Genomic DNA, 25727 nt, shown 5'->3' on the forward strand with positions numbered 1-25727 from the left:
TAGAGAAACCAGATGGGGTTGTGGCTCCAGGCAAAGAGGACTATGTGTACCTTCTAAGGAAGGCATTGTATGGCTTGAAAAAAAAACCCTCAGGGCTTGGTATGAAACCATGGACAAGCATCTGACTAAACTTAGTTTTGTTAGAAGTCAGAGTGAAGCAACCTTATATGTAAAAACTGATGATGTCCAGATTTTAATAGTCTCTCTTTATGTAGACGACATGCTTGTAACAGGAAATCAGCCCAGGTTAATTCAAAGCTTCAAGGATGAGATGAATAAAGTCTTTGAAATGGCCAATCTTGGAGTCATGAAGTGCTTTTTGGGAATGGAAGTGATGCAGTCATGTTCAAGAATTTTCATATGCCAATAGAAGTATGCTATGGATATGATGAAAAAATTTAAAATGCAAGATTGCAAGCCTGTGTCTACTCCTATGACAACCAGCAAGAAGTTAAGCAAGGATGGCGACTCTGAGAAAATAGATGAAGGCTTATATAGAAACTTAATTGGTAGCCTTTTATACCTAACAGCTAGCAGACCTGACATACTATTTGCTGTTAGTGTGCTTTCCAGGTTCATGCACTCACCAAGTGAGAAACGTTTTTCGGCAGCTAAAAGAGTATTAAGGTACATCAAGGGAACTATTGCTCTTGGAGTTCAATTTTCAAAATCTGCAGAAGGTGGTTTGAAGCTGCTAGGCTACTCTGACAGCGATTGGGGAGGTTGTGTTGATGATTCAAGAAGTACTTTAGGGTACTTATTCTCCCTAGGCTCAGGTTTTTTCACTTAGAGCTCAAAGAAACAAGAAACCACAACCCAATCCAGAGCAGAGGCAGAATACATTGTTGATGCATCTGTTGTAAATCAAGCTTTATGGTTAAGAAAAATACTGCAAGACTTGGGGCAAGAGTAAGTTGAAGCAACCAAAATTATGTGTGACAACATTTCTACAGTATCAATTTCGAAAAATCCTGTGTTTCATGGTCGAACAAAGCATATTAAGATCAAGTATCATTTTATTAGAGAAGTTCAACAATCCAATGAAGTGTTACTTGTTCATTGTTCCTCTGAAAATCAACTCGCAGATATATTCACAAAGCCTTTACCAATGGAAAGGTTTGAAGCTCTTAAGCAAAAGATAGGTGTTTGTCATCCGGATGCCAAGGAGGAGTGTTCAGTTGTTGGCATTTGAGATTCCAAGCCTTGAAGACTTAGTCTTTGCTGAAGATTAGCTCAAGTTTGTTATGACTTCGTTTGTTTTAAATTTCAAAACAGGTGTAACAACCTAAATAAATATGCAGGAAAGATAGGAAGAATTTGTTATTTTTCTTGTATAAATATCTCATCTCAAATGGAATAAAATTCATCAGCTTCTCTCTATCATATCTATAGTTTTTTTCTTCATTATACTTGCAGCTTCATACCTGTAATTTCTCCAACAAATACTGATGTAGAGTCTGTCGGGGTCCAATCTGAAGAACTTCGCCTCAAGAAGCGCAAGAAAATCTTAGCATTTGTGACTGCTTTTGCCGTGTTCATGACTGTTGTTATATTAACTTTCGCACTTACTGTGATGCATGTCAAAATTCCCAAGTTCCGGTTGGCCTCCATCGAGGTTGAGAATATCAACTCTAGCTCCTCCTCCATATATCCATCATTCAGCATGAGATTTGATGCAGGGCTTGCCATCAAGAACATGAATTTTGGTAACTACAAGTATGAAGACAACACCATTACATTGGCCTATAGGGGCACTAAGGTTGGAGAGGCCTTGGTTTCAGAAGGTAGAGCAAACACAAGATCTACTGAAGAGATTGAGTTACCTGTGGATGTGACTTTAAGGAATGTTTCGAGTAACACAATCTTGACCAGTGATATAAATACCAGGATTTTGACGCTGACCTGCCATGTTAGACAACACGGGGAGGTGCATCTGCTGAAGGTGTTCAAGAAGAAGAAATCTCCACAAATGAATTGCACCATCAATATTAATTTGGTGAACAAGAATATCCAAGATAGGACATGCCATTGAGTCTTTCTGAGAATCTCAACAGGGAAAGACTAAAATCAGAAAAAGCTTGATCTAAGACCAATAAAAAGATTCATATTTTGGTCTTCAAAGTCTATATGTTCTTGCACGACATCGTATTTGGGTGTTTACTTATGAAATTGTGTCATCGGTGATGTTTCCATCACGTGTAATTATTTCCAGATATAGTTTTTTTTTTTTTTTTTTTTTTTTGTTTATATATTTTCTGGAAATTGGATTTCAGATGCCACCAAGTCTCCTAGCAGTAAATCCATTGGTAACTATCAGTCCTATTGCCTCACTATATCTGTTCACACAACACCAGAAACTTGACACCATATAAATGGACTTATTATTTTGAGTTTTCTTAGATTTTCAAAGAATGTGAGTAGAAATGTCTTTACTAGTCCCCATAAGTCTTGTCTTTTTATCTATGTATTCATTTTAGAAGTTTCAACTGGTTAGTTGCAGACACGGGTTTTAAACAAACCTAAAACAAGACATTGATTGAGAAGCTTTTGACAATTTGCACACCATGAAACATATAAAGCTGCATGGTCTTACAACATGGTGAATAATTTAAAGATGGGAGAGTTTTTAATTTGAAAATAATTATACAATAGAATGATTAAAAATAAAGTATTATATAAAAATTATTTTTAAAACATATTTTAAAAAATTAAAAATAAATTAAAAACATTTCAAATTCTCAAACAGATTTTTGTTTTACAAAACATCAAAAAATGATTTACAAAAACTGTTACCAAATAGGACCTATGTAATTTTCTTTTCTCTATTGAGTAGGGTACTATAAAAGCGAGAACCCAAAAGACCCAAGATTCTAAAATAAAATCTTTTCTCTATCCATATTTCAATTACACATCCCATTGTTCTATCAAAGATCTAATCAATTACAAAAATGTCCATTCTAAGTCTAGAAAAAATTTTGTTTTATCTTTTGGGCAAACCCTCTTTCTTTTTCTTAAAAAATAGAGCTTGAATGCTCACTTCCAGTCAAACTTTTGAGGTTGCTTCACTTGTTTGAGCAATGAACACAAAAAAGTATTGTTCAAGTTGGTTATCTTTCTTTTTTTACTGCAGACTTCAGACTATTAGAGAATATTGTTCATAAGCTGGCTTCAAGTTTCATAATTATTTTCTCAGTAACCTAAAAACTTTTCAAATAACAAAATTTATAGGACGGCATTAAATTAAGTTCTTGCGACCTCACCGTTCTTCTTTTTTGTTTTATTGTTATTATTTTAAATTTTCTCTCTCTTTTCTAGCATGGGAAATTTCTCTGAGGACATCATATTCTATAGGCCAGTGGTTAATATATTGAGAACTCAAAACCAGAAGTACTTGCAAATTCTCAATTATTTGTTAGTGTTTTTTCTTCATGTTGGAGATGATTGGAGGGTCCTTTCAAATACCTTTGGGGTTCACTTTGCTTTTACTGTGTATTAAACTTGGCCTCGGATCCGGTATTGGCGAGGGCAATGCCCAAGTTGGGTGTATAGGGAGGGAGAGACAAGCTCTCCTTAATTTTAAACAAGGCATTATGGATGATTTTGGATTTCTTTCTTCATGGGGGAATGAAGAGGACAAAACAGATTGTTGCAAATGGAAAGGGGTCCGATGTAGCAATCTAACAGGTCATGTAGTTATGCTTGATCTTGGTGCGTATGGATACATGAGAGCCCATATTTTTGTGAAATTCCAGCTAATATTCTTTCTCAAGTAGATCATTTGAGTGTCCCAAACCTTGTTATGTGAAAGCAAGTGAGCAATGAACATGAAAGTAATTGTACAAAAATATAAGATTTAACATAATTCGATGTTATGTTACAATCGTAAAATTTGATCTCAATTCTAAGTCTCAAATTACACAAAAAAAAAAAAAGGGCTTACCAGTTCAAATTAAAATCTCATTCTATATTCTTTCTAATTTCCTAAGAATAGGGATAAACTTGTTTCTATATATATATATAAAAAAATAATTATAGGACATTTCTTTTACAATAATAGTAAAAAAAAAAATTAAAATGTTATTAAAAAATAAAAATAAAAACTTTAAAATAGATAATAAAAAAAATTCAAAATATTTTTCAAAAACCTGTTAAAATAATAATTTATTTGTTAAGGTTTCATTTGACAATCAACCATAGAGCTTTAATTCTTCCATGCATGAGTCTTGACTTTGTGGTCCAACTCTTAAAAAGAAAAATTGAAAGAAAAGAAAAATATAATGTTCATCCAATGAAATAAATAAATAAATAAATAAATAAAGACTCCTATGATGAAGTTTGAGAATTTCTCAATAATGTATTACTGCTCTGTTTGAAAAATATTGCACAATCACAAGAGATTGTATGAGAAAAAATAAATACATGTTAACAAGGGCTATTCTAAGTAAGTTTCCTAAGGCTATCGGTTACAAGGAAAATAAGGGCTATTACATCCTTGAATGAAGGCTAAAAATTTGTAGTCATTTTTGTTGCTTGATTTGAGGGATTTTCTTGATTTGAGGATGCTTCCGTTATACGCCCCCGCAAGATGGAGTTGCCATCGGCTAAGCCAATCTTGTCCCTTAAAATTTCTGAGAAGATCTGCCAACTAGTCCTAGGTGTTAACATGATGAACATTTAGAACGCCACTTTGAACCATATCTCAAACAAAATGAAGGTCAATCTGAATGTGTTTCATTTGAGAGTGTTGGACTGGATTAAAAATGAGGTGAGTTGCACCCAAATTATCACAAAACAGCTTGGGTTGTCCAGATAAAGGCAGACCTAGTTCCTTGAATAATGAGAAAAGCCATGATGTCTCGGAGGTTGCATTGGCAAGGGCTTTATATTCTGCTTTAGTGGATGAACGTGCCACTGCCCTTTGCTTCTTTGAACTCTAGGAGATAGGATTGACACCAAGAAATGAGATGTATGCAGAGGTGGAGGTCCTATCATCATAGTTGCCTGCCCAATCCGCATCAAAATATGTAATGAGTTCAAAGCTGGATTTTTTTTTTTTTTTTTTTTTATGTGAAGTCCATGAAATATAGTGTGCTTTAAATAACGAAGAAGTCGCTTTGCAGCTGTCCAATGTGTCGCTGTAGGCTTATGCATAAACTGAGAAAGTTTATTTACAAAGAATGAGATATCCGGTCTAGTGAGGGACATGTATTGAAGAGCACCAATAACACTTCGAAACTCTGTACTGTTGGTAGATGAAGTACCATCAACCAATTTGAGGGACGTGGTGGTGGACAATGGGGTTAAGACATCTTTAGCACTAATCATATTGGTTTTGGACAATAAGTCTCGAATATATTTATGTTGAGATAAAAAAAAAAAAAAAAAAAAAAAGCCCAGATTTCGTAGAAATAACCTCCATTCCCAAGAAAAAGTTGAGTTGTCCCATATCCTTTAAGGAAAACCGATTACCAAGTTGTGCAACAATCTCAGACACAAAGCACAAATTATTGTCAGTGATAACCAAATCATCCACATATACTAATAAATAGCATATGACAAAGTTCTGACAATAGATAAAAAGAGATGAGTCAGCTTTGGAATTTTGAAAACCAAAACCCATAATTGCTAGTTTAAGAGCTGAATACCAAGCTCTTAGGGCCTGTTTAAGGCCATAGATAGCCTTACATAACCTGCACACATGATTTGGCTTGTTAACATCTTTGAATCCTAGTGGTTGTGTCATATACATAGTCTCAGTCAAGTCACCATGAAAAAAAGCGTTGTTAATATCTAACTGTCTTAATGACCACCCTGTATTACAGCCATTGTCAAGACAGTCCTAATGGTTGCAGGTTTTACAACTAGGTTGAAGGTTTCTTTGTAATCTAACCCTTCTCGTTGATTAAATCCTTTAGCGACAAGCCTCGCTTTGAAGCGGTCAACTGAACCATCCGAGTTTCGTTTCACACAAATACCCATTTGCACCCAACAGGATTACAATTTTTGGGCGGGGAAACAAGATCCCAAGAGCCATGACCCATGAGAATAGTAGGTTCATTTGACATAGCATATCTCCAGTGAGGTTCACGAAGTGCTTGGCCCACGGATGTTGGTTCAATGGTTGGTGGGAGTGGGTGTTTGGTCACGAAGTTGAACTGTTTGGGTTTATGAATGTTATTCATTGACCGAGTGGTCATGGTGTGGATGCGGTGAAAATGAGGCAATGGAGGTTCACTGTGATGGTCATCATAGACAACCATGGGTGATGAGAGTGGATTGGTGTGTGAATTTGAGTTAGAGTGCAAGTGTTCATGTGATTGAGAGGAATTAGGGCATGAATTTAGGGATTGCATATCTCAAAAAGGAGAAGAAGAGAAGTCGAGGCAGTTACCTAGAGATGAGGCGAAAATGGCATTACCTCTCGTTGGCACTGGCGGTGGTTGCGGCAAAAGTGTGAGCGGCACAAGTGGCACAAGCAAAATGGACATGGCTGGTACCTGTGTTTCGACTGAAAGGAGGAGAGGATGGGTTTGACTTTCGTCAAACAGAACGTGCCTAGATAAATATAGTTTATGGGCTTATGGATCAAGACATTTATACGCATTTTGGGTTGGGGAATAGCCCACAAACAAACATGGTGTTGCCTTGGGTTGCAACTTATGTGTGTTATAGGGTTTGGTGAGAGGAAAACATGGACACCCGAATTTTTTTAGTTTAAGATAGTTGGGGGTTGATGAAATAATGCTTCAAAAGAGGATTTGTTATGTAGGAGAGGGGTTGGTTGTCTGTTGATGAGGTAAGTAGCCGTTGAAAAGGCATGAGGCCAATATGAGAGAGGTAAAGAAGCATCATGTAAAAGGGTAAGACCCGTTTCTACCAAATGACGATGACGACGCTCGAATACACCATTTTGTTGTGGTGTGTGAGGAGCTGTGGTGTAATGACTTATGCCATGTATAGAAAAATATTTTTTTAAGGCAACAAATTCACCACCATTATCTAAGTAGATACTTTTGATTTTTGATTGAAATCGATTTTCAACAAGATGTTTAAATTGAGGAAATATCATGCTTACTTGAGATTTGGTTTCCATTGGATAAAACCAAATATACTTTGTAAAATGATAAACCAAAATCAAATAATACTGTGATCCATCAATACCAATTGTATTTGAGGGACTCCAAACATCAGTATAAATTAAATCAAGAGATGCATGACTTTGAAGGCTATTGGTCCGAAATGGTTGTTTGTGCTCTTTAGTAATAGAACAAGAGGTGCAAAGATGAGAACTATGTTCTTGTATTATTGGAAGAGAAAAATTCTTAACAAGGTGATGAACTATTTTTTGAGAGGGATGTCCAAGATGCTTGTGCCACCCATTGATTGAGGTACGTTCATGCACATTGGCAACCATTTTTGGAGAAGCTTGCACCAGTAAATCCGGGAGAGTGTAAATGTCATTTTCACACGCACCTTTGAGTAGAACCGTCCCCGTGATCTTGTCCTTAACAAGGAAAAACAAGGGATGAAATTCAACAAAAACATTGTTTTGTGAGGTGAATTGATGGACATAAATGAGACTTTTGCGAATATTAGGAACACAAAGAGTATCATTTAAATGAAAGTGCGTGTGGGTGATTTGAGAACCAATGAGCCAACGTGCGAGACATGCAAACGTGAACCGTCACCTATGACAACTTCATCAGTGTCATCGTACTCAGAATGAATAGATAAATTGGCTAAATCACCAGTAATGTTGTGTGAAGCTCTAAAATCAATAATCCATTTTGGGTTTGTTGCAGGTGAAGTGGCAACATAATTAGCAGTGGACTCAACAAAGCATAGACATGGACAATGTTTTGCAATGTGGCCCAGTTCATCACAGATTTGGCACTTTGGAGTGTATTTGTGCTGCCCATTGGATTTCTTGGAATTATTTAGGCCTTCAGATGGGCGATAAGAGCCCTGATTGGAATCTTAGCGTGAGGAACCCTCATTTCGGCCATACCCATTTTTGAAGTTACCTTTAGAGTGTTGGCCACCGGATGAAGAAGCAGGATGCCGATTAGAGTAGTTGTCCGACGCAACCAGTTGTTGTGTGGTGGTTTCAAGGCGTCAGAGGTAGGCATCATGGCCTATGAGTAGATCATGCAATTCTTCAAATGTGAGTGGTTTTTCCCTTGCTCGTATAGGTGCCGCGATTTCTTGAAAATCACTACCCAGTCCATTGAGAATGTATAAGGTGAGATCATCATCTGCAATGGGATGATCAATAAGGGAGATTTCATCAGCAAGAGCCTTGACAGTGTGCAGGTATTCTTGAACTGTCTGATTCCCTTTCTTTATCATTGTGAGTTCCTCCTTCAATTGCATGGCCCGAGTACGAGATTTGCTCGCATACATGGTATGCAATTTTTGCCATGCCTGTTGTGATGTTTATGCAGCGGAAATGAATGGGTGATTGTGGAGGTGGTGGATGCCAAAATGGCATTGAGGATAAGTTTATCTTGTCTTATCCAATGGGTTTTTTGTGGATTGGTAGTGGAGGAATCACTCGGAGGAGGAGGAGGAGGATTGTCACCTGTGACATAATCAAGTAGATTGTAAGCAATTAGGAGGGCTTCAAACTGGGCACACCATTGAGGGAAGGTTGATGGTGTGAGTTTTTCATTTATTTGAGCAGAGATGTTGAGAGCAATGAGAGGAATATTGGTTAGGGATGGTGGAGTGGAAATCGGGTGGTGGGTGTTTTCAGAATTGGGGATTGAGTTCTCATGAGAGGAAGACTGCTCTGGTACCATGATGAAGTTTGAGAATTTCTCAATAATGTATTACTGCTCTGTTTGAAAAATATTACACAATCACAAGAGATTGTATGAGAAAAAATAAATACACGTTAACAAGGGCTATTCTAAGTAAGTTTCCTAAGGCTATCGGTTACAAGGAAAATAAGGGTTGTTACATCCTTGAATGAAGGCTAAAAATCTACAGTCATTTTTGTTGCTTGATTTGAGGGATTTTCTTGATTTGAGGATGCTTCCGTTATATCCTAGGCCACTCATGGTGAAGAATCTAAGCTACTCATAGAGTCTCGACTTTGTGGTCCAACTCTTTGGGAAAAAAAATGGAAAAAAATATATATATAATGTTCATCGAATGAAAAAAAAAAAAAAAAAAGACTAGGTCACTCATGGTGAAGACTTCTAGATCACTCGTAGTGAAGACAAGATTTAAAAAAAGAATAAAAGAAAAAGCAATTGACTGAAGATTCCTAGGCCGCTCAGTGAAGACAAGAGTAAAAAAAGAAAAGAGCAATTGACTCTCATGGTTTTATATATATTAGCATTGCTATTGAATTGAAGGCATATGGAACTTTACTCCTCAATTGCCCATGGAAATATGCATATTTTAATGCCCACCTGCCAGTCAAACTTATGAGTGCTTCACTTGTTTGAACAAAAAAATGTGAAGTATCGTTCAAGTTGGTTATCTTTCATTTTTCTTTAATTTCTTGCGACCTCGCTGTTCTTTTTTGTTTTATTGTTGTTATTTTAAATTTTATCTCTTTTCTGGGAATTTCTCCGAGGACATCATATTCTTTAGGTCAGTGCTTGCTGTATTGAGAACTCAAAACCAGAAGTACTTGCAAATTCTCAGTTATTTGTGAGTGTTTTTCTTTCTTCATGTTGGAGATGGTTGGAGGGTCCTTTCAACCACTTCTAGGGTTCACTTTGCTCTTGCTGTGTGTTAAACCTGGCCTCGGATCCAGTATTGGCGAGGGTGATGCTGAAGTTGGGTGTATAGGGAGGGAGAGACAAGCTCTCCTGAAGTTTAAACAAGGCATTGTCGATGATTTTGGGATTCTTTCTTCATGGGGGAATGAAGAGGACAAAACAGACTGTTGCAGATGGGAAGGAGTCCAGTGTAGCAATCTAACAGGTCATGTAGTTATGCTTGATCTTGGCGCGTATGGATTCAATGAGAGCCGGTATTTAAGAGGTAAGATTAGTCATTCGTTGCTTGGATTGCAACACTTGCGTCATTTGGACCTCAGCGGCAACAATTTCGAAGGGGAGTCTATGCCTGAATTCATTGGTTCCTTCACCAAAATGAGATATCTCAATCTTTCTTCGTCCCACTTTTTTGGAACTCTTCCCTGTCAACTTGGAAATCTTTCAAACTTGAATTCTCTTGATCTCAGCGGTAATTCCCGCATGAGTTCTGAAAATCTTGACTGGCTTTCACACCTTTCTTCTTTAACACACCTTAACCTGAATGGCGTTAACCTCAGTAAAGTCATCCAATGGCCAGAAGCAATTACCAAACTTCCTTCTCTCATTGAACTACACCTAAAATCTTGTGATCTTCCTTCTCTAGTCACTCCATCTCTTTCCCTTGTTAATTCTTCTGCATCCCTTGTTCTCCTTGATCTCTCTTTTAATCAGCTCCATACTGCTTCCATATACCCCTGGTTGTTCAACTTCAGTAACAGCCTTGTTCATCTTGACCTCTCTTATAATCTTCTACGCGGTTCTCTTCTGGGTGCTTTTGGGAACATGGTCTCTCTTGCATATCTCGATCTCTCCAAGAATCGACTGGGAGGTAGGATTCCAACACATTTCAGTGGCAGCCTTGTTCATCTTGAGCTCTCTAACAATCTGATACGAGGTTCAATTCCGGGCACTTTTGGGAATATGACCTCTCTGGCATCTCTTGGTCTCTCTAGGAATCATCTTAAAGGCAAGATTCCAAAATCTTTTAGTAGTAGCCTTGTTTATCTTGACCTTTCTCGTAATCAGATACAAGGTTCAATTCCGGACACTTTTGGGAACATGACCTCTCTTAGAACTCTCAGCCTCTCTTTGAATCAACTTGAAGGTGAGATTCCAAAATCCTTCAACAATTTATGTAAGTTACAAACACTCGAGTTGCATCGAAACAATCTTGCTGGAGTACTTGCAAAAAACTTGTTGGCTTGTGCAAATGACACATTGGAGATTTTGGATTTATCTCATAACAGATTTATTGGATCACTCCCTGATTTTATTGGATTTTCATCGTTGACAAGGTTGGAACTTGGATACAATCAATTAAATGGGACTTTACCTGAAAGTATGGCACAGCTATCTCAGCTTCAAGTTTTGAATATTCCTTGGAATTCATTGCAAGGCACTGTTTCTGAATCCCACCTCTTTCATCTCTCCAAATTGCAACATTTTGACTTAGCTTTCAACTCCCTGTTGACTTTGAATTTGAGCTCAGACTGGGTTCCCCAATTTCAACCCACTCATATACTATTAGCCTCTTGCAAACTGGGACCACGTTTCCCAGGTTGGCTTCGATCTCAGAAAGGTGTTGGTTGGCTTGATATCTCAGGTTCTGGAATTTCGGATGTCATACCCAATTGGTTTTGGAATTTCAGTTCCCACTTATATCGGTTAAATATTTCCAACAATGAGATCACTGGAATTGTGCCGAATTTGTCATTAAGATTTGCTCATTTTGCTCAAATGGATATGAGTTCGAACCGTTTTGAGGGCTCAATACCACTGTTTCTTTTTCGAGCTGGATGGTTGGACTTGTCCAAAAACATGTTTTCAGGGTCAATTTCTTTATTGTGTGCAGTTGGTCGTGGAGCTGTGGCCTATCTCGACCTCTCAAATAACCTATTGTCAGGAGAGCTACCCGACTGTTGGGCACAATGGAAAGGAATAGTAGTTCTTAATTTAGAAGGTAACAATTTTTCTGGGAAAATTCCAAATTCAATCGGCTCCTTACAAGCAATTCAAACATTGCATTTGCGCAATAACAATTTAATAGGAGAATTGCCTTTGTCTTTGAAGAATTGCACAAATTTAAGGGTTATTGATTTGGGAAAAAATAGCCTGTCAGGAGAAATACCCTCTTGGATAGGAAGAAGTCTATCAAATTTGATTATTCTTAATTTAAGATCCAATAGATTTACTGGAAGTATATCTTTGGATTTGTGTCAACTCAAAAGAATTCAAATATTAGACCTTTCTATCAATAATATCTCAGGAATGATACCAAGATGCTTCAGCAATTTCACTGCTATGGATCAGAAGGGGAATTTAGTCATTGGATACAACTATACAATCCCTTATTTCAAAGAGTTGTCACGTCGAAGCTCTTATATTGATGAGCAGTTGCTTCAATGGAAAGGAAGAGAACTTGAGTACAAGAGAACTCTTGGACTTGTAAAGAGTATCGATCTTTCAAGTAACAAACTAGGAGGGGAGATTCCTAGAGAGGTAACCGATCTTTTAGAATTGGTTTCATTGAATTTATCACGAAATAATTTGATAGGATTAATCCCTCCTACAATTGGTCAATTGAAAGCATTGGATGTTCTTGACTTGTCTCGAAATCAACTTATAGGTAAAATTCCTGATGGTCTTTCTGAAATAACTCGCCTAAGTGTCTTAGATCTATCAAACAACAACTTATTTGATAGAATTCCATTGGGCACTCAACTACAGAGTTTTAATTCTTCCACATACGAGGGAAATCCTCAACTTTGTGGTCTACCCCTTCTAAAAAAGTGTCCTGGAGATGAAATAAGGAAAGATTCCCCCACCATTGAAGGGTACATTCGAGAAGCGGCAAATGACTTATGGTTGTGTATTAGCATTGTACTTGGATTCATAATAGGATTTTGGGGAGTCTGTGGCACTTTAATACTCAAAACCTCATGGAGAATTGCGTATTTTGAATTTGTGACGAAAGCAAAAGATTACCTACTAAGGATTGCACGAAACTAAATGGTAACATCCGTCTCCTTTCTTTCTTTGTCTCTTTATTTATCTACATGATTTCTAAAAAAAATCATATTTAGGGAAGGCTAATCACTAAAAAGGAAAGTACGTTCCATTATTACTCAAGCCCCCTTTTATTAACTACTAAAAACCAAGAGCAATAGCTCAAAATTTCCTTCCAACTATTTCAAATTGATGAATATAATTTTTCCTTTATGTTGCAGGACTCCAGCTTGCCTTCCTCTTATCCGTCTTAGGAGCACTGGGTGTATTTAATGATCATTGTGGCTGTAAGTTTCTTTGGTTATGTTTTACTATGTAATTGTTTGTTTGGTTTGCGCTATTATTCATTTGGTACTTTAGTTTCCTTTTGGAATTTCTCGGCTTTGCTGTGCTTTTATTGTATAATAAACCCTCCCTTGGATGCAGTGGTTTGGTAGTTCTCTTTTAGTTGTTTCCTTGTAGAACTTCTCGGCTTGGTTGTGCTTTTATTGTATAATAAACCCTGCCTTGGATGCAGTGGTTTGGTAGTTCTCTTTTAGTTGTTTCCTTGTAGAACTTCTCGGCTTGGTTGTGCTTTTATTGTATAATAAACCCTGCCTTGGAAGCAGTGTTTTGGTAATTCTCTTTTAGTGTCCTTGTGCTGTATATCTTCCATCAAGTAATTGACCATACTAATTTTTCTACTACTCTTTAATCAACTAAGTACTTCAAAAGCTCAAGACAGAATCCACTTTAATAATATCTTCTTCTTTTTTTCTGTTATTTTTCCATGACTTCTCCTTTCTCCATAATTGAGAAGAAAATTAAAATATAGTCATCTTCTCTTACACTCTCATCTTTTGGTTTATTAATGCAAAATTAAGGCAATCCTCAAACTTTTTGGCTTATTAAAGACAAAAAAAAAAATGTCCAATAATACAAAATTTAAAAAAGTGTAGTTAATTTCTCCTGTGACATTTTCTCTTGGTTACAAGTACCGAAAATTTTATTACTGGAATCTATGTAATTTTACTTTTCCTTATTGAGTGGGGTGCTATAAAAGCTAAAACCCAAAAGACCCAAGATTTTAAAATAAAATCTCATATCTGCCAATAATTTAATTACATATCCCATTGTTCTATAAAAGATCTAATCAAGTACAAAAATATCCATCATTGAGAAGTAAATTCAGGCTTCTAACAAGGTAGTAGCTTGCATCCTAATTAATAAATTGTCATTCATGAAGATTTGGCACCAAAGGAGTGTGTGAACACATTGTGGAAATAAGGAATATAATAGTGCAACTCAAACCATTAGAGATTAAGATATTTGAGTCCTTTTATATTCACTTCATCCTCAATTCACTCCAATTTAAATATGAACCATTAAAAATTTCTTATAACAACAAATAAGAAAAAAAGTGTATCCATGGACTACTAGCTAGTTATGTGTATGCAAGAGGAAGGGAGGTTGGACTAAGAAAGGATGGAAAGTGCTCATAAAAAGAATACTATCGACTTTTATTGAAGTTGATAAGAGTGCTATTAAGTTCTTTTGCTACAAGAAGAAAGGACTTGAAAAGAAGAGTTACCCCAAATGAGAATTCTCTTGAGAAGATATGGAATCCAATCTCCAAGTGTGTTATGAATCTAATACGAGTTATATTTCTTACAACATATGTTGGATTGATTCTAGTTTTATAATTCATATTGCAAACCATACAAAACTTCATAAAACACTAGAAGTAAGGGAAAGTGAATATTTCATCTTTTTAAATATAGGATATATTCACATTTTGAAGCTATTGCAATCTACAAAGTTGCTCTTAGATATGATGTTGTTTAATTTAGACCGTAATAAAATATTTTATATTCCATTTTTCCCAAGAAACCTAGTTATCTCAGTTTCTAAAATTCATCTCAGGGGTTTAGTTTAATTTCTTTGAACCTCTTTACATATATTGAAAGACTGTTGTTGGTGATGGTAATTTGGATGATGCCCTTTTTACATTTTATTTAAATTCCACCTTTGATTAACCTTATCACTATGCATGGTAATAATGTTGGTGTTAAACAAGTGTTATAAATAAGAAATTAGTCTCTTTTGTGGCATGGAAGATTTGGTGATACCTCCACTAAAAGGATTAAATATAAAAAAAAATATATATTAGTAAATGAATCAGCCCTTGAGCTTCTTGACTTCAATTACTAATTTGAGTACTTGCATAGGCAGTATTAAAGTAAAGTAAACCAACATGACAAATAAAAGATGCTAGGAGTTATGACATTTTGGAGATCTTACACACTCATGTGTGCAATTCTTCATCTCCTTTATTGATAATCATTACATGTTTATTTGTTTTATCATAAAATTGAAGCACTAAAATGCTTTCAAATTTTGAAAAGTTGGGGTAGAGAAACAGTTTAAAAAACAAATTAAGATTATGAGATAAGACAAATATAGAGAATATTATGGTAGACATTATGTTATTTTTTTCTCTTTACATATGGTGTATATAAAGATGCAGACGTTGAAGTCTTTATATATTATGCCTTTTAGCTCCATTCATGGAAATTGCATGGATTGTTGTTTAGTACTATTTCAACATAGTTTTCATTATAGATTTTATATGGAAAATTTTTTGAAATTATTTTAAAATCTCATTTGAGTAAATTTTTTTTGTCTATCATATTCTTATAAGGACTTTCTTATTATTACAAGAAAAATATTTTATCATGACATTCTCTTATATGAATAGGTATTTTTAATAATTAGTCAATTAGAAAATATTTTGACTGAAAAAAAAAATTAGGGCTTTGAGACTTAAGAATGCTAACCATAAATATATGTTTTAGGATCAAGCACAATAGGTACATGATTTTTTTATTAATTTTATTTCTGTTTTTGTTCTCTTATTTTCTTCTCTCTGTTATGATATTATTTATTTTAGTTTTTCCCAATCAAAAATACCAATGCTAGAATTGCTAATATAATTATTTACATTTAGCATAGTATTGAAACTTTTTCCTTAATCTAAACATTAAAAGCCCCAAACTCAAAAAAAATTCTTCTAAGACCTAGAAAAGGATTATTTTTAACTTGTTATCTCCACCAAATCCTATCATCCACAATTTGAATCTTATTACAGAAAACATTATGGTTATGTTTCGTTATAGGAAAATACTAAAGAACAAAAAAAAATATTTTATCATATTTAGTTTTACTATAAAAAGTGCGAAAATATAAGAAATAAGTTGATTTGAAGTTGAAATTACCTAATGACATAAACAATTCATTGATTTTGGATCTATTTTTAATTTTTAATTTTTTTCCTCTCTCTATTTTATTTCTCTTATATTTTCCTTCAAATTTTCAATAACCAAATATGGTCAATACGGAGTAGAAATGAACATACACAACATTTTTTTGAGGAAGTAAGAAAAATCGACATATAATATGGAATAACGAGAAATAAAATAATGCCTTAATTTTGAAGTCGTCGATCACAAATTGTAAAGAGATACAAAACTACTAGAAGTCTCAAAGTAGGCATTTTCCTTGCTCATCATTTCTTTTAAGGCTTTATTTAAATATTCAAAAGTTTTATGGGAAAGTATTGGACAAAGAAAATAGTAATAAAAATTTAAAAATAATAAAATATGGGTTTGAAATTGATAGACTCACATGGTTCTCCTTTTTTTTTTTTTATCCCTTATATAAAAAAAAATGAATAATTTAAAATTGTATAAATTTCCATTTAATTTTCTTTATATTTTGATTTACTTTCTTACTTCATATGCTAAACAGAATGCAAGATTTTAAGTTCTTTCCAATTTTCCTTCTCTCCCTGGCTGCGATAGGAAGAGAGTCCAACAGTTGATTGCCGAGAAAGCATAACAAGGTAGAAGAAAAAAGCTCTATAAATGAAGATCACAAATGTGATTTCTCACCTGGCCCTATACTTTATCGATAAGGTTTTCCTTGTTACATCCTCCATCTAGAAACTTTGGTATACATTTTTTCAGTCTGACACCTGCACATCTTATCATTTATACAAAGCACGTGACACAATCCAACAAATAGAAGCTCCTGTGCTTATATGAATAAAAGTCCAAACTTGAGCCGAAAAGTCATGAATTGGACACGGTTGAGAAGGGTCTAGGAAGCCCACCAGCAGTCCTACTTTAGCCTCTTTAAGTATACCAGCTGCTCACAGGTATATATATATATCTATCTATATAGCTCATTAGATCATTGCCGCCCCCCCTACTTCCCATCATCTCCTTCACAATTGGTCTCCTCAAACCAACCAGTTCTCTCTCCAATAATCCCCATTTTCTTAACTTTTCAAGAGCCAAAGCAAAAAAAATGGCACAGAAGAAGCAACAGGTCCATCCCATTGAACCCACTGGTGGGCCAGCCAAAACTGATGTAGAGTCTGAGGAGCTCCGCCGCATGAAATGCACAAGATATATAGCATATCTTGCTGCTTTTGCTTTGTTCGAGACCATTGTTATAATGGTCTGTGTAGTCACCCTGATGCGTATCAGGAGTCCGAAGTTTCGGTTCCGTGCTGTTTCTATTGAGAATCTCAACTATACATCCGACACAACTTCACCCTCATTTAACATTAGATTCAATGCCAAAGTCGCTGTCAAGAACACCAATTTTGGACACTTCAAATTCAAGAACAGCACCATTACACTAGCTTACAGAGGTGATCATGTTGGGGATGCCAAGATTTCCAAGGCTCGAGCTCGGGCTAGATCCACCAAAAAGATGAATGTAACAGTTGATGTTAATTCAGACCATGTATGGAGCCACTCAAACTTAGCCAGGGATCTAAATTCCGGGTTTTTGACACTGACCAGCCAAGGGAAGTTGAGTGGGAAGGTGCACTTGATGAAGGTAATGAAGAGTAGGAGATATGCAGAAATGAATTGCACTATCATCATTAACTTAGTACGTAAACGCATCCAAGATTTAAAATGCAGATAAAAAATGAATTCTACTAATAAGAGGGATTGGATTAGAGTTTTGCTCTGTGTATGTATTTTTCCTTTTGAAGATGTATGTTGAATGATGTTTCAACCATGTGTCATAATTTTTAGATGAAGTATATTTTATATATTTTCTAGGATAGATTTTAGATATCTAGGAGGAACCATCAATCCTATCTATCTCACCATATTTATATATATTGGTTTTTGGCTTAATTATTATTATTTTTTTATTCTCTCTTTGTCCTACCTCACCTAGATATTAGTTTTGCCTAGGCATGAGGGCTTATAAATAAGTCCGCATCCTTTTGCTAAGGTATCTTAGTGGCTTTAATCAACATTAATGTGGATTTGGAGAAGAAACTTTTTCACTACCAATACAAACCAAATTTGGTATGAATGATCACATGCATACTTTTGACAAATAATAGTAGATTTGTTGAATGTGGATGAAAATATTTAAGATGAGAGTAAAGTTTGTCATTGTTAAATTAATTTTTGAATGAATATGAACATCTCACCGTCACCTTATTTTATGGCAAAGATAAGGTGACTTTTCATATTACTTTACTAAACTCTAAATACAAGAAGCTCCAAAAGGTTTATAGGGAAATTTCATAAGAAATATTAACAATGTGAAGCAGATCTCGAAGTCATAAACTTGGAAAAAGAGAACTCTTCATCTAAAGGAAAACTTGTGAAAGAGGAATGTGCTTTTTGCCCTAAAAATAGGCATTGAAAGAAAGATCATCATAAACTACAAAAGAAGAATAAAGACAAGATAGTGTTTGATGCTTATGTAGTCAAGTATGGAGATGATAAGTCAAGCTTTGCTTTGATTGGCTTATCTTTAGTATGCAACTTAGATGAATGGAATTTTTTATACTAAATCCACTTATCACATGTGTCTCTTCAAGGAGTTGTTTTCTAACTTAGATGAATTACATGGTGGAGTTGTTTATATATATATATATATATATATATATATATATGGTGGAGTTATTAGTAATAAATGCTTATAAGACAACAAGAATATGTACAATCCAATTAAAAACTCATACATGTCGGATCAATCAAAAGCTTGATAGATGTTCAATATCAACCAAATTTTTTTTAAAAAAAATCTCAATAAGAGTATTAATTAGAATCCATGAGATGAAAGTAATTATGTTATGTGCACTTGTGGTGATGAAAGAAGTAAGAAAAAATTGTACTACTTTTAAGGAAGTATAATTATTGAACGAGTGGTTACAAACTCTAAAGATGATGAAAGATTAGAAAGCACAAGGTTATGACATATGCGTTGGGGACATGTAGGTGAAAAGACTTCACCAATCGAGCTTGGTGAAGCAATTAAAGGTTATTAAAGAGTGAAAAAAACTTGTAGACTAGGATTTTGTAGCATTGCATTTTCCGAAAACAAACAAGAATGAAATTTGAGACTACCAATCCATCATACTGAAGATATCTTGGATATACCCATAGAAATGTTTGGGACAAACCAATGTAGCTTTCTTGAGAAGTATATACTATTTTGTTACTTTTCATTGACCGCTTCAAAAGAATTTGGGTGTTTGTCTTGAAAACTTATTAGGATGAAGTTTTAATTTTGAATTGTTTTTGGAATGAAATGGTTAAAACTCAAACTAGCTAGAAAATCAAATAGTTGAGACTAGATAATGGTGATGAATACAAAAGTAATCCATTTCCCAAATATGTCAAAATGAGGACATTATTTGAGACTTCATAGTTACAAGTGCACCACGTTAGAATTGAGTAGCACAGTATATGAATTGAACTTTCTTGGAAAAGGTTTGATGTATGTTTTTAAATGTTGGATTTTGAGCAAGGAGCTTTGAGCTGAGGGAGTTGCTTATGCATGCCATTTCATCAATCATATAATATCAACTGCAATTGAGAGCAAAAATTTTATAGAAGTATGGTCTACAAACCTACAGACAATTGTGATTGCTAACACATTTTTTGCTCTAGTGCATTTTATTTTTTTATTTTTTTGTGGAGAAATATTGATTAGATTTTGTCTTCAAATGACCAATGAAGGTATCATAAGTGAAGAAGATGCATCAACTTAACTACTTTCACAATAGCAAATTTTGATTGCAATTGGTAGACTAAAAGGAGATCGAGAGATTTGAATGCTTACTCGATTGATTGATACGGTGGCATATGCACATTTGGTAGTCAATGATGATATTCCTTTTTCTTTCTTTTTAGACTCAATTAATATCATGCGAGTTTGAACACCTTTAGGTACATGTATGAGTGCATTTGAGGTGTATTTAGAGGAAGTGATAGTTAGTTCACTTATCAAATAATACTTCAATTCTTGAAATTGGTAGTGGATAATTAGTTTCACTAAGGTGGAGATTTGTTGGGTTTTGGGTTACTTAGTATTTTTTTATTCTATTGACTCTTTGTCCCACATCCATTATATGTTAGCGTTGCCTAGGCTTGTAGGCTTATAAACCAAGGCATGTTAGTAACTCTAGCAAACATTAGTGCAGAGAAGGCTCTTTGTCAAGTAAGAACCTCTAACTTTGATATTCTTCCAACTCTTGTAATTGTCTGATTTGAAGGTAATGAATTGGTTGTCTTTGCCTGATGACATGGGTAAGATATTCTTATCGAAACTGATAAATATGATATATCTCTCTTTTGTTGCTATTATTTTTTCTATTTTTTCTGTTTTTAGGAATTGTTTATTTTATATTGTATTACGTATATTTGGTTAATTTTATTTGAATCCTGTAGGACTAAGACTTAGAACAATACCAGTACTTAGTGCTAATTAGGTCCTGTGGGATGTAGTCCCCAGCACAACAACCTATACGCACAATCGAGCAGCTTGACTACATTAAAGTACGACTGTTTTCTTCTCGTTGCAGTTCTGATCAAACATTCAATAAAGTTCATCAAGAACGGATATGCTGGATTAAGGCTTCCATTTTCGGGATTTGTACAATCTCTACTCTACTGATCTGGTTGCCCTTAAAACTTCTACATCAAACTTGGGATTGGATCCGGCTGTGATTAAATTGGTCTTTTGCAACTTTTGAGCTCTTCTATGAGTGGTTCTCAACCTTTAATTTGGATATAACTAAAGAAAAGAAAAAAATAATCATAGCAATCATCATGTTAATTTGGATCTTAAACTATGCATTGTATTGAAGAAGAAGAAAAAAAAGAAGAAGAAGAAGAAGAAGACATACATTGGGATTGAAGAAGAAGAATCATAGCAATCATCATGTTAATTTAGATCTTAAAGCCATGCATTGGGATTGAAGAAGAAGAAAATAATCATAGCAATCATCCTGTTAATTTTGATCTTAAAGCCATGCATTGGGATTTAAGGAACTCGTCAAATATGGCCTTGATATAGACATTTTCACTAGGAAGAAAAAGAAGCAGCAAGCAGCCCAAGAAGAAGCAGCAAGCAGCCATGCATTGGGATTTAAGGAACTTGTGAAATGTGGCCTTGATATAGACATTTTCACTAAGAAGAAGAAGAAGAAATGAAGTGGAAAAAAAATCCCGGAAAACCCAAGAAGCTAGAAACAGAAACAGCAAAAGAAAAAATCCTAGAAAAACCCAGGAAAAAATCCCAAAAGTGTACTGTATTTTTACTAAGAGGCTAGAAACAGAAAACCCCCATATGCTTCACTTTGATGTGGAGGCTAGGCAGCAAAGAAACCTGAAAAGGCAGCCTTTTCCAAACTAACTTCAAATTCTTTACAGCATAGCTTTAAGAAGAGGAGAAATCTTCAAACCACTGCAATTTGATACAAGATCTAACTGAGGGAAAAATCTTGATTTCAGAAAATGTGCTGCTGTGCAATTGAAAACCAATCAATACTTATGAAACCTGTTGGCCGGTCAGTCCATATTTTAGTTTGTGCAGCAGAGTCATATTATTGAGGTTGAGAGCATCACTCATCATGACATTCCATACTGAGGTAGGCCTCAAGAACAAGCAATTTAGATGACTTAAAGTTTGACAACGGTACATGCAATTACATTATTAAGTTTTAGTGGTTTTAATATTTGAGAATGGGGAATGAAAATGACTATTTTGTTTTTGTACTTTTTTTTTTTAATATGAATAAATTTGATGATTTCAATTATTGTGTTTGAATACGTCTAAAAATACATGGAATGCTTATTTGTTTTTATTTTAGTATTTGGTAACAATGAGAATATGAATATAAAAAATAAATTAATAATAATATGCTTACACATATTTTGTAGTTTTGCTAAATAATAAGATTAAGAAAAATAGAATTTACTTAATAAATAAAAATCAATCACAAAAAATCATAAAAACCTAATAGAAATATAATGGTAATTAAAATAATACTTTTAATAAATTTTCTATATCAAGAAAATCAAAATACTTCATCTTGGAAATCAATTGAAATCCTATTTATGGGTGAGATTTTTACTCAAATCGTTTTTAATTTCATTCTCATTAAATTTTAAGTTATTCAAATATAAAAATAATTAAAAAAAAAAAAGAGATGTTCATTCACACTCATCAATTGACACAACTAGCTATAGCAAATTAAAAATCAATGTAAACGGACATTTGTTGAGTAGTCCCCATAAGTAAATATTTTTAGGTCCAATTTTTTCGGGTTTTAAACACAACTCCATCCTCTACCAAGGAAAGAAGCATAAAAGAAGAGTATACAGAAACCTAGAACGCGGGATTTTTTATCAATGGGCTTAGAAACTTCTAACAATGTGGAAACCGTGTAACAGTATCTAACACTGCATTGTCTTGTACAGATGCTGAATAATCTAAAGATGGAAGCTTCAAAATTATTATTATTATTATTATATTGTTAGCTATGGTCGGAGATGATTTTGTGGAGAGAGATTTTGACTATGGAAGATACCAAGTTCACACAACTTTATTAGGTGCAAATCAGTGGAAACTTGTGCAGTGCGTGGTATTATTTTTTTTATAGAAGTTTATATGTTTATACTTTCCTCAAAATGGTAGTTATACCATACCAAAATCCACATATTCCAAGGGCCAAAAGCTAAAGCCAATGAACGCGATAGGAACTTTTCTACAAAGGCGTGCCATATCACTTAAGTCATCTATCATATTCTACCTTATATATACCCATCTCAATCTTCAAATCCCAGCATCATCTCCTCACTGAGCAATCAACACTGAACAATTAAAACCCTTGTTTGTTTTCTTTTCAAGAGCCAAAAGAATGGCAGAGAAGGATCAACAGGTTTTTCCTATGGAGCCAACTAATGCTCAAGTCAATACTGATGAAGAGTCTGCCAGGGTTCATTCTGAAGTGCTTCGCCATAAGAAGCGCATGAGACGCCTGGGGTGTGTAGCTGCTTTCACCGTGTTGCTGACTGCTATTATTCTAGCCTTTGCACTAACTGTAATGCATATCAAGAATCCCAAGTTCCGGTTTCGTTCCATTGAGATTGAAGATCTCAGCCTCCGCTCGTCCACCACGACTCCATCATTCAGCATGAGGTTCGATGCAGAACTCACTGTCAAGAACCAGAATTTCGGCCCATTCAAGTATGACAAAACTGCCATTCCAATGTCTTATGGGGGCACCAAGGTTGGTGAGGCTTTTATTTCTAACGGTGAAGCAAAGGCAAGATCCACAAAAGTAATTAAGGTAACTGTGGACGTGACTTCAAACAATGTATCAAGTAATTCAAACTTGGCCAGTGATATAAATTCGGGGTTTTTGACTCTGACCGGCCAAGGCAAATTGAATGGGAAGGTGCATCTGATGAAGGTGTTTAAGAAGAAGAAATCCCCCCAAATGAATTGCACCATCAAAATTAATTTAGAGAACAAAGTGATCCAAGAATGGAAGTGCAATTAAAAGCTTAGGAGTCTTTGTTAGTTTTTCATTACAAATGGTACTGTGTACCAAATGCTGAGTTCAGTCTCTACATTTATTTAACCCTTACATTCATTTTCATTCCCATATTCATAATGAAACTGGTAGCACCACCTATTTCATCATTCCACTATAAAGATTATGTGATAAGAGGGGTGGTATTGAAGCTCGTCCCCTAAAGAGAGGAAGGCCAAAATGCTGCTTTTTGACTGCAAGTGTAGGAAACATAGAAATTTCAGGCCACTGCTTTCTGGGAGGCCCATTATATTCTTAAGCATAACGATTTCATTTCTAAAATATCTCAATCTAGAAACTTTGACTTGGGTTTCATTTGTTAATTTTTTATGATACAATTTTCGCGTCTTCTATTCTATAATCCTATATAATAAGATCATAAGCCTCACAACCCACCAATAGACGCTTCTTTCCTGAGTGGAAGAGTCAAGAATCAAAGACATTGGACGCGTTTGAGAAGCCCAAAGGAAGCCCACTCGCTGTTCTAGATTAACAGATTTCCATGGACGTTTTCCACATCACTGAATTTTAACGTGTTCGTTATATCAGTTGCTCCCATCTATAAATGGGTCCATATAAAGTGACAATAGTCCAAAATTTCACATGCCTGTTTATTATTCAAATAAATGTTGGGCTAGCCCATATATGAGTTCCAACCCATGAGAGTGGTCTTTTGAAAAGGCTCACATTCTGGACTGCTCTTGTAACTGGTTTATGGGCACGATTTGGCAGCATCTAAGGCTGCGTTTGGAGGTAGAGAAGACCAGATTTGAGGGCAGATTGTTGACAGTGAAAAAGAGAGAACGGAAGAAAATAAGGGCTGTTTTCAAGGCTCATGGGGGGTTGATCCAAGTGTGAAGGTCTTTAACTTCAACCATTATAGAAGCTCTTTTGTGATATCTTCTCTCATTATCTTCCCTTTCTCTGTATTTATGAGATGAGGGTTTTCCATCTCAAGCATTGGTGCATTTCCACTCTTCTTTACTGCCAAAGAAGCTAGTGAGGACTTTGTGTTCCTATTTTATTTGAAATGGAGAAGGTTTCTTGTGGTTTTAATTTTACCTCCTTTGGGCGAGTTTTTCCACATTGCAGCGATGACACTTGGTTGATATATTTTTAGGCTATAATTGCTTTCTGTTCTGTTGCGGTTGTGAAGCGAATTGATTTGTACAGGTGACAAAGGCTATATTCTGCCCATCAGTGAACTATCCCCCACTGTCGTTTGCAATCCCCCAGTACGGTTTAGCATTCCCAGCTCATCAGTTGTATATCCAACCACTATCATGGCATCACCTAAGTCCTAGCTTGCTTTGCTATCGTCTAAATGCAACTCCATCGCTCGTCATTCTCAACAAGCGTATCAAAGCCTGTGTTGGTTATGATGGAAGGATCTTCTAGCATAGTGATTAAGCTTACAAATACCAATTGGTTCATTTGAAGCCAAAAATGGAATACATCCCTTATTGTAAGGATTTATTTGAACCCATTGAGGGTGAGAGTGCTAGACACTAAAATATGAATGATGATGGTTGGAATAGGTTGTGTAGAAATGCACACTCTAGCTCCGAGGCAGAGTTTCGCTCCGTAGCCTCTACAGCTACTGAGTGGACTTGGATTTCATTTTTATTGAGAGAAATCGGCATTCCACTTCAAAAACTAGCTCAGTTATTTTGTGACAATGTTAGTGCACTTCATATGTCATTTAATCCCATGTTTCATGCTGGATCAAAATACATTGAGCTTGAATATCATCTTGTCCGAGAGAAGGTTGCCACAAGTTCCCTTGTCACTAGATATATTTCCTATGGATATAAAAATCACCATCCTTTAAGCCCAATGAAAACTTGAAACTCATCACCATTCAATGGAATCCTCCAAAAAGATACAAGGTTTTTGAGAAATCGCTCCGAATAAACTAAAGGTAACTTCTATTCAACTAGCCAAAAAACTCCCTCTGATCAAGACAAGTTAAAAAGACTTTACAGTTTCCACTTGGAACAAACCCTCCAAGCATAGGTTTCGAAAGCCCCCATTGACATTCTCAA

The 25727-nt window shown here is 35.2% G+C and overlaps 2 protein-coding genes across 2 annotated transcripts; both read left to right on the plus strand.

Annotated features, from left to right (window-relative positions):
• Positions 1–9651: 9651 nt before the first annotated feature.
• On the plus strand, positions 9652–13346 carry LOC117934112 (receptor-like protein EIX1). The gene is made up of 2 exons (XM_034855730.1): positions 9652–12785; positions 13001–13346. The coding sequence occupies exon 1, from the start codon at positions 9684–9686 to the stop codon at positions 12780–12782; it is 3099 nt and encodes a 1032-aa protein (XP_034711621.1). The 5' UTR covers positions 9652–9683; the 3' UTR covers positions 12783–12785; positions 13001–13346.
• Positions 13347–17126: 3780 nt separating this feature from the next.
• On the plus strand, positions 17127–21295 carry LOC117933385 (late embryogenesis abundant protein At1g64065-like). The gene is made up of 2 exons (XM_034854751.1): positions 17127–17666; positions 21131–21295. Exons 1-2 carry the CDS (start codon positions 17127–17129, stop codon positions 21293–21295), a joined length of 705 nt encoding a protein of 234 aa, XP_034710642.1.
• The last annotated feature ends 4432 nt before the right edge of the window (positions 21296–25727 follow it).

This window comes from Vitis riparia, chromosome 16 (genome assembly GCF_004353265.1).
Source record: "Vitis riparia cultivar Riparia Gloire de Montpellier isolate 1030 chromosome 16, EGFV_Vit.rip_1.0, whole genome shotgun sequence".
In the NCBI taxonomy this organism is placed as follows: domain Eukaryota; kingdom Viridiplantae; phylum Streptophyta; class Magnoliopsida; order Vitales; family Vitaceae; genus Vitis; species Vitis riparia.